This window comes from Natator depressus, chromosome 15 (assembly GCF_965152275.1).
Source record: "Natator depressus isolate rNatDep1 chromosome 15, rNatDep2.hap1, whole genome shotgun sequence".
NCBI classification, from domain to species: Eukaryota; Metazoa; Chordata; order Testudines; family Cheloniidae; genus Natator; species Natator depressus.
In genome coordinates this window covers 17,266,884-17,281,368 of record NC_134248.1, presented here as the reverse complement: position 1 = coordinate 17,281,368, position 14,485 = coordinate 17,266,884, and the positions used below count along the sequence as shown (strand labels likewise).

The window sequence follows — 14,485 nt, the reverse complement described above, 5'->3', positions numbered from 1 at the left end:
TCCAGGGGTGAGCATATAGACAAAGCTTGTCAAAGAAATAGTTCACCAGACTTTGCTGCTAATTTTATAAATCCTAGACTATTTTGTGCCTCAAGCTGATGATCTATATCACGTACTGTTAAATAGTTCATCTTATTAGCCATATCTGTTATATTATAAAGAGATAAAAATACAGATAATGGCAATTTGAGATTTTCTGCCACTTCTGTTCTAGGGTTGAGGATGGGAAACATTCTCAAGAAGTATCACAGTTCCAGCAAGAGTTGGCAGAAGCCCGGTCTCAACTCCAGCTTCTACAGAAACAGCTGGATGAACAACTTAGCAAACAGCCTGTAGAAAACCAAGAGGTAAAAGCTTCTAGTTAATTCTTTACTCCCATACTGAATATGTCTTATTCAGGAGCATGAAACAGAAGGTTTAATTCACATCTCACCTGAACAATTTTTGTATGATTTTCTTTTAATCAGCAGTCTAAAAAGTGGGAGATGTTTACAGCAAATAAGTAACAATTACAATACTCATCAAATTTATGATTGATTGCTCCTGTAATGAATTTTAAGGTGTTTTTTTTTTTTCCTCTCTCTGTAGGTTGAAGACCTCAAATGGGAGGTGGCGCAGAAGGAGAGAGAAATCCAAACACTGAAGCAGCAGTTGGACATGACTGAGCAACGCAGTCAAAAGGAGTTAGAAGGAATACAGCTGGTATTACAGGTACTTGAACTGGCCTGTATGACTCTGATAGACAGGTGTTTTCATTGAAGAGTAAATCTACAATTGGGGAGGAGATACTTAGAGGGATACTGTAAGGTTAAAAAGCAAAGTACTGTACCAGTGTTACATATAAAACTGTAGATGATTAAAACTGAGACACTTTGAGATTTATCAGTTTCCATTTCATTATTGTGTTTGCTTTTTGTACTGAAACAAGCTTGGACAAGCAGCATAGGCTAGTCATGTGTTTCTAATTAGCTTCACTTTCTGGTTCTTCTGCATGAACACAATGCTGCTGTGCCCAGTTGGCAAATAATAGCAATGGAGTGAGATGGAGGGGTGGTAGTTACTATTGAAATTAAAGAAATGATGGAAACATTTCTTTTGGGTCTTGTCAAAACTTACTTTTTACAAAATCTAAATCTAAACTTCACTTGACAGTGCCCCTTCAAGAAACCTTGCACTGGTGAATTATCAAACAAATGACTTGATAGGAATAGGTACTGTAGGACTTGTAGATAATGGTTTAAATGATGCCAGTATCTATCACTGCAAGAAGGAGCAAGAATATGTTGTTTAAATAGGTTGTTCTACAATACTCTTTCAAAAGGTAATACATTGAATTAAATGTTTCTGGCTTATATTAGTGGCATATCCTACACTGGCATCTGACTTCAGAATTTAGCAAGTAGTTGAAATATTTAAACTAGTAGAATATATAAAACTGGGAGAGTCATTCAGCTTGCAGTTTAATGGTTTTTAGCAGTTAAAATATGAACACTGTACTAATAAGCTGGAATTTTCCACTTTAGACGGTTTCCCTCACACTGTTTTTAAGCTTCTTTAATGGTTTATTTTTCATTCTTTAGAATATCAAGACCGAGTTGGAAATGGTGCGGGAAGATCTGTCAATGACTCAGAAGGACAAGTTCATGCTTCAGGCTAAAGTGACTGAATTGAAGAACAGCATGAAGACACTGCTGCAGCAGAACCAGCAGCTGAAGACTGACCTGAAGCATGGCAAGATGAAGAAGGTATTTAAGTAGGAAAAATACTTTATTTTAAAATTAATTGGGAACAAAGTTTTCTGTAGCATAACTTCATGAGAACCCTGATATAATCATAATGTCAGAATTACACGTGGGGATCTGTGGTTTTCTTATTTTATAAACAGTAATTCCTGGGGGATTTGCTGGTTTGTAAACAGGAAGTTCACTTCTCTTTCAACAGAATATCTTTCTTTCTGTGTATTGAAGCATCATGTTGCATTCACATGTTGATTCAGTGCAACAAACCAAAAAAGGAGAGAGAGAGAGAAATAATAAACGGTGGGCAAATCTTCACTCCTTTAGATAAGCCCTTAAAAGGGCACATGCTTATGCAGTCTGTCCAAGTCCTTTCTGGTCTCTTTCACTCATATTTTCAACAGTTAATGGCTTCTTCACTAGTTCTCATATTTAGTACTTATAAAGAAAGGTACTCTAGCAGTGAGTCTCTCTCTTTTTTTCTTCTGCTGACTACTTAGTAAGAGAATCTTTCATGGACCAACTCCCCTTTCCATCTCCCAGTACTTGATTATCAAAATATTTCACCTTGAGAACAGCAGGAAGGGTTCTGCAGATCACTGGTGATCCACTGATTACAGTTTGAGAATCAGTGCCCTTCAGTGTAACCCAAAATGTCCAAAAGGATTTCCTTGACCTATGCCAGTATTTTGTCTGAACTGGCCTCTTGAGTAACATTCTTCCCCCACCCCCCCGTATAGTTAAACTTACCACAGAGGACCAGGGCAATTAATTGAATGCCATACTATCTCAGTTGCCTATTCATCGGTCCCTTAATAGTATGAGATCTTGACTAGAGACTGTCCCTCTTATCTAGTGTATAGAACTGAAGAACCTTTGACTCCACCTCACCTACCTGTCTAGAATATATTTGTTTACTCACAAGTATGACTGACAAACTAGACTGATTCAGTCTGTTATGTAGCTGAGTCTACTCTGTGAGTAATCTTCTATTATCCTCTGAACTCTGACCATAATGCAAGTATGTGGATATGGAGCAGGATTTAACACTGTTCCTATGTGGTAAGAGTGATGTCAAGGAACGTGTTTTATTCCGTTTCTGTTTGGGTTTTTTTGTTTTTCCTTTAAACAGAAGAAGGAACTGAAGGGAGAGACTAATTCTTCAAATCCTGTGACTCCAGTGAAGATTCCTGACTGTCCAGTACCTGCCGCACTGCTAGAAGAGCTCTTGAAACCACCAACAGCTGTGAGCAAGGAGCCTTTGAAAAACCTGAACAGCTGTCTCCGCCAACTAAAGTATGACACTTTTTTTTTTTTAAACCACATGTTATTTAATATTAAAAATATTTTTAAAAGTCTGCCACTAGTCTGTATCTGGAAGGTGACCCTTGTGTTAGTTTTCTCTTTGATGTGCTGCCTGGATTCCTGTCTGCTATAGAATGTTCGTTAAACATGTTCATTTTTGTAGCAGTTTTCATATCTCACCCTACAAAACTCCCAAGTGAGCTGTATTGCTAAGAGAGCTACACTCCCTCCCTATCCAAAGTAGATTCTGGGACGGCAGGTTGATTGAATGTGCTAAGGTTTTTGTCTGTTCCTTATTCTGTATTGCTTTCTTCCCCTTCTTCTTCCACTTTATAGCATTATTTGTTCTCTAGCATATCAGTATGTTAGTAAAATCTACATCCAAGTTGCTGTCATTTAGCTGCTTGGGAGGGTTAAATGCTTCCACTGAGGCTACAGTTCTGCTTCATGCCTGACCAGGGGGATGTATGGAAAAGAGCACACTGCAATGTTGCCCTCTCCCTTTGGACTAAGTGTATCCTCTCCATGTTGCTCCCAGCCCAGGGATTAAGAATCCTGAGTTTCTTGGAGACTTAGGCTATGTCTACACTTCAAACACTGCAGCTGCACTGCTGTAGTGCTTCAGTGTCACTACAGCAACAGGAGGGATGTTCTCCCATCACTGTAGTTAATCTACCTCCCTGAGAGGCAGTAGCTAGGTTGATGGGAAAATTCTTCTGTTGACCTAGCGTTGTCTACACCAGGGGTTAGGCTGGCTTAACTTCATGTCTCTTGGGAAAAATCCACATCCCTGATACATTAGCTATGCCATTGTAAGTTTTCAGTGTAGACCGGCTCTCAGTTCTCCCATATATAAGTGCATTGTGTTTCCATTATGCTTCAGGTAATTTTGGGTAGATATCAAGCCTCAGAAATGATTTAAATGAATTAGTCAGTGTTTAATCACGCCTTTTTTTTCCCTGTGAGACTAACTTTCAACTGATGATACTTCCGCTTTCTCTCACACCATTTTCAAAAGGCAAGAAATGGACAGCCTTCAGCGTCAGATGGAGGAACACACCATAACAGTACATGAATCGATGTCTTCATGGACTCAGATTGAAGGGCAATTAATGGACCTTACTTCTACCTGTCCTGCAACAGCATCAGGCGAGCAGGAAATTCCTGCTGTGGACATAAAAGAACAGAATCACAATGCTGGTGACAAAGAAGCATTGAAACAATGACCGTTGTTTTTCATCATAACTGCTTTAAGCGTGTACAAGAATCTATCATTATTTATTTGTTTCAGTGGATTTCTTTGTTAAAGGCAAAAGCAGAGCAAATGAATGGTTTCAAGGAATCAGCAAAACATTTACTGCAGACCATGCTGTATTAAGGTTTCATATGAAACCATCCCTCACCTCACTGAAGTAGGTAAATCCATGTTGGGGACAGATGATAAATTTTGGCCCATTTATGCGCCTAGGCAGAAATTCAGAGGAAGGATTAAAAAAAAATCTAAATTATTATTAGAGATAGGCCAAGAAGACAGTGTTAGATTCTGGATCTGGATTTGTTTAATTTAGTTAAGGGATCACTGTAATCTTGCAACATCAGGTTATCTCAGATTTTCCACCATTTTGGGCTGCATCCAAATCGTACCTAGAAAAGTAAGACTTTTTCCAGTTCCAACCATAGGCACTGGGAATCCCATAGCTTGGGAATCTGAATCCAAAACCTCCACCCTCTTGAGTTCAGGCTGTAGGTGTCTGGATTTCAGATTTTGGTTCAAGCCTGTCTCTAGTTATGACAAGCACGATTGCCGTGTATTAAAAGAAATCGACTATAAAAGTTGGTCAGTGCAGACCAGTAACGTTCTTTGGCAATGTTTGCCCAGGACATTTTCTGGAGTGCCTGATTTCCCTCTTGCATTCTCAGGCCAGTAGGGAGCTTTGTTTCACTGCACAAATGCTTTTTTTGCACCTTTTTAGTTAATTTCTGAAGTAGACATCCCTGGTACAGGGTATGTATATAAATAGTAATCATCTGACCTGGAGTGTCTGTTTTAATATGCTTATACAGTAAATTAAGATTGACATGGGTGTTTTTGTTACTGCCATTGTTTTAATGTTTGACATTTAAGTTTGCTGTTGGAAAACATTGTACATAGTCCTTAGGGAAACTAGCCCAAAAAAACAGAGATTTTAGAAATGTAACTATTTTATTTGTATCTTTTTAAAGACAAAATGATATGCCTATAAAATTATTTTTATTTGCATTAGCTTTAACTTTGTTTTCCTTTTCTCATCCTGCTCCCAAATAGGTGCACATTGGTTATGAATGGGAGCACTGGCACTACTGCAGCCTTCCTTGCAGAGGCACCCTGCTGAGTCTAATGCAAGATGGCTGAAGCAATGGCCTTAGATTCATTTCTCCTTTGATCACATCCCTGTCCTGTTGACAGTGCAGGGATAGGTCATCCCTTCCTTATTCCTCTAGAAGTAACACGGATGCTCTGTTTTGCCTACTCTACAGTCTGAATCACACTTTGCCACATGACAAACTTACATCTAGAGGAATCAGTGGATGCTTACATACATACATACATGTACTTTTTGTTTTTGTTGAAAGATATAGAAAATAGGGACAGTTACATGCTCTGTAGTTTGGATTTTTTGACCAATCAATACCAGTAGATTAACTTACTGAAAAAACTGATGAGGTTCTCGTGAGATAAGGATTGTTTGTTACTTAGATTTTGCATTTACTGAGACACATTATCATTGTTATCTCTGTTCTGCAGATGGTCAAAATCCATCCTTTTCTAGAAAGGCAGTTATCTCTTTTCTTTGAGAGGGCTGCTTTTTTGCAATATCTTTATTTAAAAAAAAAATGCTAAAACAAACAAACTTACCTTCTATCTAAAAATGTAGTTCTCTAAATCTCTTTTACTCAAGCTCTAATCCTGCTGAACAGTTTGTACTGTCTAAACTGACTGTGAAACTCCAGTATTGGATTATACCTTTTTTTTTTTTTTTTTGGCTAAAATTAAAATATGAAGGACTGATATTAAAGTTAAAAGTCAAGGATTTCAGGTTTGAGAGGGAAGGAATGGTTTAATGTGGCCTTAGTTGCCAATCATGCAGGGTTACTGAACTGTTTTAAAAAAAAAGCCAAAAGCTTTACTGACTCGCCCAGATGTGCTAATGTTTATATACTACTTAAGTCTTATTTTACAGAGTAAATGGTACGGAGTAATTTTGCTGCTGTTCATGTCCTTTAAGCTGCCTGTATATTGTGCTCTAAGAGGAAAAAATAAAAATACTGTCTTGTTAATCAAGTTAAAACTACATAATGACTAATATATTCAGTGCAAAAAAATGTATCAAATGTTCAGGTTTTTAAGTAAAATACCATTTGTGCAGGTTTAATATTACTGTTCTGTGTGACAAAATGCATTATCTACAGGGTAAGAATCCATTATATTTTAATTTGTAAGTTTGGCATCATTTGTACAGCCAAAGCATTTATCTGAGATTTGTATTGTACTAGTTATCATAATGCACCCTTTTTTAGGGCAGTGCTGCATCTTTCTTAGGACTGCTAAAAGACAACAGAGCAAAGTAGCCTTAAGTGTATAGTTTTCCTCTTAAGAAAAGAGAGAATTATGTTAAGTTGTGAGATACATTAGCAGGGCCATCCCTATGGAGGTGCGGGACCTGGGGCAGAAGTGACAAATCTGTCTCTTCCGGGACTGACTGCAGTGGCCAATCGCGCCGGCCTGTGGGGCCCCTCAAAGCGCAGGGCCCGGAGCAGTCGCCCCGATTCACCGAACCCAAGGGATGGCTCTGTACATTTGTTATGTGAAAATTGAATTCTCCTTTACTCCACCCACCTGTCTCTGAGGGTACCCAGTTTCCTTTTTTAGACTCTTAAGATATCACACTTCTTGTTCCTTTAATTTATATTCACCACCCTTTACAAAACAAAAACAAAACCCATCCTCTGGACCTAAAAGGGGTGGATGACACTTGAGGGTGCTAAATCCTATGAAGTGCTGAGGACATCCTTCTCCTAATGAAGTCAGCAGGAGTTGAGGGAAGTCAGCATGTCCTAGGAGATGCTCAGCACATTACAGATTCAAGCCTTCACTTTAGAGCCCTTCAATCTTATTCCTTAATTCAGAGAGGTGGTTTTTTAAAAGGTTCTTCCTTCCACCCTGGGGTTCAGCATAATGTCTCCACAGCATTCCCAGATCTCTTGTTTCTCAGGCCAGTAAAACTAGGAGTGGGAATAAAAACCCTGGTCCCCCCTGCATGTATAAGAGCACTGACAAATAATTAAGAAGAAAATTGGTGCCTCATTAACATTGGTGTGCTTTTAGAAATTAAAGGAATAATCTCAAAGGGATCTATTTTTGCTGTGGTTTTGCACTGCAATGGAATGTAATTTCTATGTATGTTTCCTCACTCCTAGTAGTTGCTACTTCCCCAGCCAAGTTTTAATTATGAAAGAGAAATAAATGTTGCTGTGTTGTGAAAAATTTACGAAGTGATAAGGTGGTAAAGTCTGCTGCATTATTTTTCAAAACCATGTATTATTTTTGTTTTTTTGAAGAAACTTTCCCAGTTGTCTGTTTAAACCTATGTTGGAAGGAAGCTTCTAGAGTTAGTCTCTGGTGTTGTATTTTGCATGAAGTTTAATTCCATTGTCTTCCAGGTTACTTGGAAATTTTTGTGTACCACATTAGGTGGTCAACTCAGTCCTTCCTCTTGTGAAAAGCGTTTGATCCCATACTCTTGACTCAGGCAATACCCCTACTGAAATCTGTGGGTGTTTCATGTGTGTAAGGAGTATAGTATAGTGCCCAGAATGGAAATTCTATCTAGGGCATATATATATTCATGTATTGCATATTTCTCCTCATAGAATTGAGATTCAGTGTTGTGAGTGTTTAACAGCAATTAAGCTATCCCACAGAGTGCATTGATGGTGATTAATCTGGTCAATATAAATTTGATTAAAAGATGGCAAATTCACTATTGGTTTAATAGATGCACAAACTGGTGATGTATGTTTATCTTAATTTTGGAAGTGAGGTGTGAATTCTTGCATGTCATACCCCCAGTGACCAGAAGCCTTTTTTATGGGTGCAGTGTTTTCATTATGAAAGCAGAGACAGCCCAGAGTAACCATTAATGCTAGCCAGGTAGGATATGATGACGTTTAATTCCCAATAAAACATATATCAATCCAGTCATGTGGGACCTTCTCACTTAGGAGCAGCCTTGTCCCTGTTACAGATGCAGAGATTTCTTGGGGAGGGAAACATTCTAAATATTGTAAAAGAAATGCTGTCATGTTTTATACGTGATTTTCAGTCATCTAATTCAACTGTATTTATAAAAACATTGTCATTTCACAAAGTTTCTGAGTGGATAACCCAGGGGAGGGAGGAGTTATACTATGTACTACTAATGATTATGACCTTACAAAGCATGTAATTAAAAAAATTAAGATGTGCATAGGAAATCTTTAAAAGTTTTTTGTGCAATAAACTATTTTTGGTAAAGGGTTTCATGTTTTTACTTTGATCGTGAAATTAGTACACATTTTTCAGTAAACTTTTTTATTTATAAAATTCTAAAGATGCTATACAGAAAATTTTAAAAAGATCTGTTTTTTTAAAGGAATATTTTATTGTATATTACTTTACAATCAATAGTTTAAATGTTTTAAGATTCATTGTAATTATGTTTCCATTATATTTAATTTATTGAGCGTGTGCTGAACATGTCAGGAATGATGAAAGATAAGTGGGGTGCATCTACATTTGAAATCAAATGTACAAAACTAAACAGTGGGGAAATGTCATCATGATTTTAATTTAAATTCAGAAATTTGAAAGCAAAAGAAATTAATAAATGACTGTACCTTGCTTTCAGCATTAATCAGGATAAGTTAAAGGGACATTGTCAACCTCTGAAGGCTTCTCATTTGAAGTTGTACACGCTGCCTGGTTTATTGTACAGTCATACCTGTACAATCCCTATAAACTCTCAAGGTAGATATGCTGTACGTGCCTTGTCCATACAGGTCCTATCATTAACTGACTGTGTCCTGAAATTGTCCTACAATAATGTTTTTAATATGATTACAGGTCTTACAGCTGTGCTGGCCAGCGTGAATGAAGCTTAACATCACTTTTTTTTAAATGGTGTACTATTCACAGTGGACAGCAGTTACGTTTACTAAAATAATTTTGAATGGCTCTCAAAGAACACTTTGATTCATGATCTGTCCACATTGCAGACAAAACCATACATTTAATTAAAAACTTTGTTACAAGATTTTTTCCTAGCACATCACTTCTGTAACACAGACAGGACCAAACAGTGGGTGTAGTTTAGAGTAGACAATTTGTAGTACAAAAATAATTGATAGTCAAAAAATCAGCTTTCATGATGAAATATTGCCCTAGAAAACAAAAACTTATTTTCTACATTTCTCTGCCAGGTGCTTAAATTTTTTAATTAGATGTATGTTAAAATTAGCTGATAGGAAAGGGAATCTAAATTTAATTAATCTGTCTTCACCCCTCTCACCCCTTTTCTGTTTTTTCACCTTTGGCTCACTTTCCCACAACTCTGCCAATGATGCTCATTCCAAGGCACTCTGACACCTCAGAGAGGCATCTGGTCCAAGCTATCTGTATTTCAGATTTATATATGTGAGACCAAGCCTAGAGAGCAATGTCATGAAGTGGGTTAAAATTCAGCCTTGCCTCCAGCAGAAAAACCTTGGTTCGGTGATTGGTTCTTAGAGGGTTACTGCCCTCTGAAGTGGGTGGAGACTTTTAAAATGGTAGTTTTATTTTAGCGAAAGGATAGCTGAAAAAACACAAATTTACTTTCTATCTAAGAAGAGCAAACTAAAAACAACTGTAGAACTATAAACTCAATCAGAGCCAGACACCGAGTGGTCAGGAGACAACCAGACTCCAGGGAAGCTTATCAACTCATCTGGTAGCCCGTTACCTGCAAAGTGGACTCCACCAACTAGCAGGTCAAGTAAACTCTGAGACATAAGCCAAGTAACCCCATGTCCCTAGGAGTCCACCATTACCAATACATTGTCCACAGCCAGCTCCAACCTTTTTTTTTTTTTCAAGTTCCTCCTACTGCCTTGCTGCTTTTATGATACTTAATAAAACAACAAGCTGTATGTTAGACCCTTTTCTGAGTTTCATGCAGTATCCAGTCTTGTGCCTGTCTTAGAGTGTAAGCTATTTTGGGCACAATTTGTTTACATTTTCTGTTTTATTTAGCTCAAGTACGTTGTTGGCACGGAAACAATCACTGAAGCAGAGTAGGGCTTCTAAAACTAGTGGAAGAGCAGTGGGCAGCTGAGAAAGCTACCTATGCCCCAGGGGACACACACGGCAGTATTTTCTGAAACAAGACCTGGTCTGGTTCTAAATATAACGTGCATCTTGAGAACTACAGAAGGGCTGGGGGTCAGATTCTGAATATACTATAAATGTAGTAAGTGGATAAAGGAATACTTTTTCATAAAAGTAATAATTTTGCTGAAATACAGGGCTTCTTCACCCATCTGCTCATTTTTAAATGGCTGAGTCACGATTAGTGCTGTTTCTTTTGACTATTTTTAAAAATAAAGTTAAATTGTTCATCTGCATAACTCTTTTGTGGTGGTACTCAGGGATGCTGGAACAAATGTTATAGTGGGGGTGCTGAGAGCCATTGAACCAAACTGTAAACCCTGTCTATAATGGAAACCACTTTAAGCCAGGGGGTGCCGCATCACCCCTAGTCCAACACCTATGGTGTTACGGATTCCCAAGTTCTTTGGGATCTAGCTGCTAATCTAGCAGAGACTCATGGCAGCCTTAGCTGAACATTATCAAGGGCTGGACTACACCACTTCCACAAGGACCAAATTTTGTTAACTGAGTGACAAATCTTCAGAATGACAGTACAAAATAAAACTGGAAAAAATCTTTCTAAAGATTTTAACAGAAAGTTCTTAAAATAATGAAAGTATCAGTGTTAGAATAAAGTGTGATACAGCCATGCTAGTTTCAGAGTGGTAGCCATGTTAGTCTGTATCAGCAAAAAAAAACAAACGAGGAGTATTTGTGGCACCTTAGAGACTAACAAATTTATTTGGGCATAAGCTTTTGTGGGCTAAAATCCACTTCATTGGATGCATGCAGTGGATATATATATACAGAGACCATGAAAAAATGGGTGTTGCCATACCAACAGTAACGAGACTAATCGATTAAGGTGGGCTATTATCAGCAGGGAAAAAAAAACTTGTAGTGATAATCAGGATGGCCCATTTCAAACAGTTGATAAGAAGGTGTGAGTAACAGTAGGGGAAAAATTAGCGTGGGGATCCGATGAAGTGGGCTGTAGCTCACGAAAGCTTATGCTCAGATAAATTGGTTAGTCTCTAAGGTGCCACAAGTACTCCTTTTCTTCATGGGGAAATAGTTTTTACTTTGTGTAATGACCCATCCACTCCCAGTCTTTATTCAAGCCTAATTTAATGGTGTCCAGTTACAAAACAGATTCCAGGAGGGCAGCTCCAGGCACCACTGTATCCTACACAATCCAGGAAACACTTGTCCAAATCAACTCACATTTGGCAGGAAAACCCCCTATTTTGTCCCCTACAACTCAGCCTACTATGTTTTGAGGCTGACAGGGCTGGGGGGAGGCCAGGGAGCAGAATTTAGGCAAGGGAAAGGGTGAGTCTAATACATACATAGTATGTCCACATCTTGAATATTGTGTGCAGTTCGGGACACCCCATCTCAAAAAAGATATAATTGGAAAAGAGCAACAAAATATTAGGGATATGGAACAGCTTCCACAGAGATTAAAAAGACTAGGACTGCTCATCTTAGAAAAGCGATGACTAAGGCAGAATATGATAGAGGGCTATAAAATCATGAATTACGTAGAGAAAGTGAATAAGGAGGTGTTATTTACCCCCTCCACATAACACAAGAACCACGGGTTTCACTCCATGCATCTGAAGAAGTGGGGTTTCTTTTTTACCCACGAAAGCTTATGCCCAAATAAATCTGTTCATCTTTAAGGTGCCACCGGACTCCTCGTTGTTTTAGGCAGCCGGTATAAAACAAACAGAAGGAAGTACTTCGCACAACCCGCCGTCAGCCTGTGGGACTTGTTCGTGTGAAGGCCAAGAGGATTCCGGGGTTCAGAAAGGAACGAGGTCCACCCATGGCTGTTAGCCAAGCCGGGCAGGGCTACAGCTCCATGCTCTGGGTGTCGCCACGCCTCTGACTGCCAGACGCTGGTCCTGGACGACAGGTGATGGACGGCTTGAGAAACTGCCCGGTCCCGTCCCTTCTCTCTGAAGCACCTGGCGGACAGGCGCAGCCCACGCGAGCCCCGGCATGTTTTTTTTCCCATCCGGCGGCGGGGCCGTGCGGTTGTTAAGTTCCCGTCAGGCAGTAGTCTGGACAGCTTATTATTGTGCGCTCTGCTTTCCCATCAAGCACTTGGGCAGGACTCAGGAGGTGTAGGCGGGAGGGGGAGCTGATTTCCTGTGAGGCAGCTCCGTGAAGGGGGGGGAATCTGTTTTTTTCCCTCAGGCACTGGAGAACACAGACCTAATCTGGCGGGTGGGGTCCTTGTAAGGCCCCCTGGGGTGCGGCGCACGCGGGCGCGATAGCGGTGCCCGCGCGGGGCGGGGAGGGGGAGGAGAAGACGGAAGCCGGGAGGCTGCCTGAGGTACCGTCCCTAAAGGGCGTTTGTTAAGGGAGTGCCCGGGATCTGGTGTGAGGCGGGTGGGCTGAGCTTGGCCTGGGCCTGGGCTTGAGACGGAACGGGGATGGAGCGGTGGGCCGGGTCGGTCTGGGGTTCCCTGTGGGGGGCCGGCGGGGGCCGCTGGCCGGGCTGGGAGCTGTTGGCCGCCTGCGCGGTGATCGGCGTGGTAGGCTGGCTGCTCCGCTTGCTGGACAGGAGGCCGGGCGGCCGGAGGGCGCCGGGGCCGCTCCCCTCGCCACCCGCGCTGCCCGGGGGGAGCCGGCGCTGCAGTGGGAGCCGCCCAGGTGAGAGACTCTGGGGAAGCCGGGAGGGGGAGCGTTGCCTCCAGGCCTGCTGGATGAACGGCCGGGCTCTGACGGGGCACCAGCCTGGGGTAACCGCCCCCATGGCCCCCGCAGATCTCGGGGCCTCCAGGCGCTTCTCCCCCGTTCTTCACGGGCCCTTTCTTACTCGGGCAGCCGGTCTCTGCGGCCTGCCCACCGAGCGCCTCCCTCACCCCTTGTCGGACCTGACTCCCCTGAGAGCGTCGCGGCGTCTGTGTGTGCAGCTGCTGCTCTGCTTCTTTTCTCGCCGAGCCTGCCACACCCTTGCTCTTTGTTGTGGGGCTGGCTTGCCCCACACCTCCCTCCAGACGCCTCTGGCTAGACTTGCCTGCAGGCAGCATTGCTGCTTGTGCCTCCAACTCCCCACCACGTGTTATCTGCGCCACCCCCAGGGATCACTCTCTTTCTGACAGGTTTCAGAGTAACAGCCTGTTAGTCTGTATTCGCAAAAAGAAAAGGAGTACTTGTGGCACCTTAGAGACTAACCAATTTATTTGAGCATAAGCTCTCATGCTCTTTCTAACGTGTTCCTTCTCTGTTTTTCCTTTCCCATCTCCAGATCGTTTCCCGCTCGCACGTTGTCTTTGCCCAGTGTTTTCTCAACATCGTGTCACTAACCTCACCCTAGTAATCATCCGTCCTTTTTCCGTCTAGGCTCCCTCTTCCCCACATCTTATTGCAGACACATTTTCCAGTATATTTTTTACCACACGCGTGAGTGTGAGACTCTGAGGTGCCATAGTAATAGGCACTTTAGAAATACCCAAAACACAGAGTCCCCAGTCATACACACTATTCTTCTGTTGCACACACATGTTGGCTACTTCTTCACCTGATTTGTAGCTAAAGACAGGGCTGAGTTTTAGGATTGTGCAGGTTTTAAGGAGGGAGGAATTAAATGATCTCATTGAAATACTTGTCTCACAATGTTTCTTAACATAATGGAGAGTCTTTCCGAAATTAATTCATATGTATAGCTGTTGCAGAAAACTGAAAGTTTTGGCAAACTGGGTGGGTGAAAAATGGATTTGAAGACTAAGGGCAGGTCTACATATACAGTGGTGCAGCTGTGCCTAAGCAGCTGCAGCACGTCTGGTGAAGATGCTCTATGACAACATGAGCTGCTGTCCTGTTGGCATAATAAAACCACCTCCATGAGTTGCAGAAGCTATGTTGGCAGGAAAAGCTCTCCCGCCAACATAGCACTGTCCACACTGGCACTTATGTTGGTGTAAATTTATTCACACCCCTGAGTGACAGAAGTTCTGACTTGTAGAGATAACTGCAGTGTAGACATAACTTTAATCATTGCTTG

General features: G+C 41.2%; 2 protein-coding genes across 5 annotated transcripts in view; both read left to right on the top strand.

Moving 5' to 3' along the window:
- GOLGA3 (golgin A3) overlaps positions 1-8,583 on the top strand; it is a 38,247-nt gene extending 29,664 nt beyond the window's left edge. For all 3 annotated transcript variants that reach the window (XM_074973318.1, XM_074973316.1, XM_074973317.1), the window contains exons 20-24: positions 215-347; positions 589-711; positions 1,581-1,745; positions 2,869-3,032; positions 4,060-8,583. In XM_074973318.1, coding sequence (XP_074829419.1) covers positions 215-347; positions 589-711; positions 1,581-1,745; positions 2,869-3,032; positions 4,060-4,267 — 793 coding nt within the window. In that variant the 3' untranslated portion in view covers positions 4,268-8,583. The remainder of the gene's footprint in view (positions 1-214; positions 348-588; positions 712-1,580; positions 1,746-2,868; positions 3,033-4,059) is intronic.
- Positions 8,584-12,756: 4,173 nt separating this feature from the next.
- ANKLE2 (ankyrin repeat and LEM domain containing 2) overlaps positions 12,757-14,485 on the top strand; it is a 32,053-nt gene continuing 30,324 nt past the window's right edge. Inside the window, exon 1 of one of the 2 annotated variants that reach the window (XM_074973321.1) lies at positions 12,757-12,811. Coding sequence is in view for 1 of the 2 variants with exons in the window: in XM_074973320.1 (XP_074829421.1) it covers positions 12,912-13,131 (220 nt within the window). In the remaining variant the exon portion in view is untranslated. Of the gene's footprint in view, positions 12,812-12,911; positions 13,132-14,485 lie in introns of those variants that run through there. The other variant, XM_074973320.1, reaches the window with a different exon arrangement.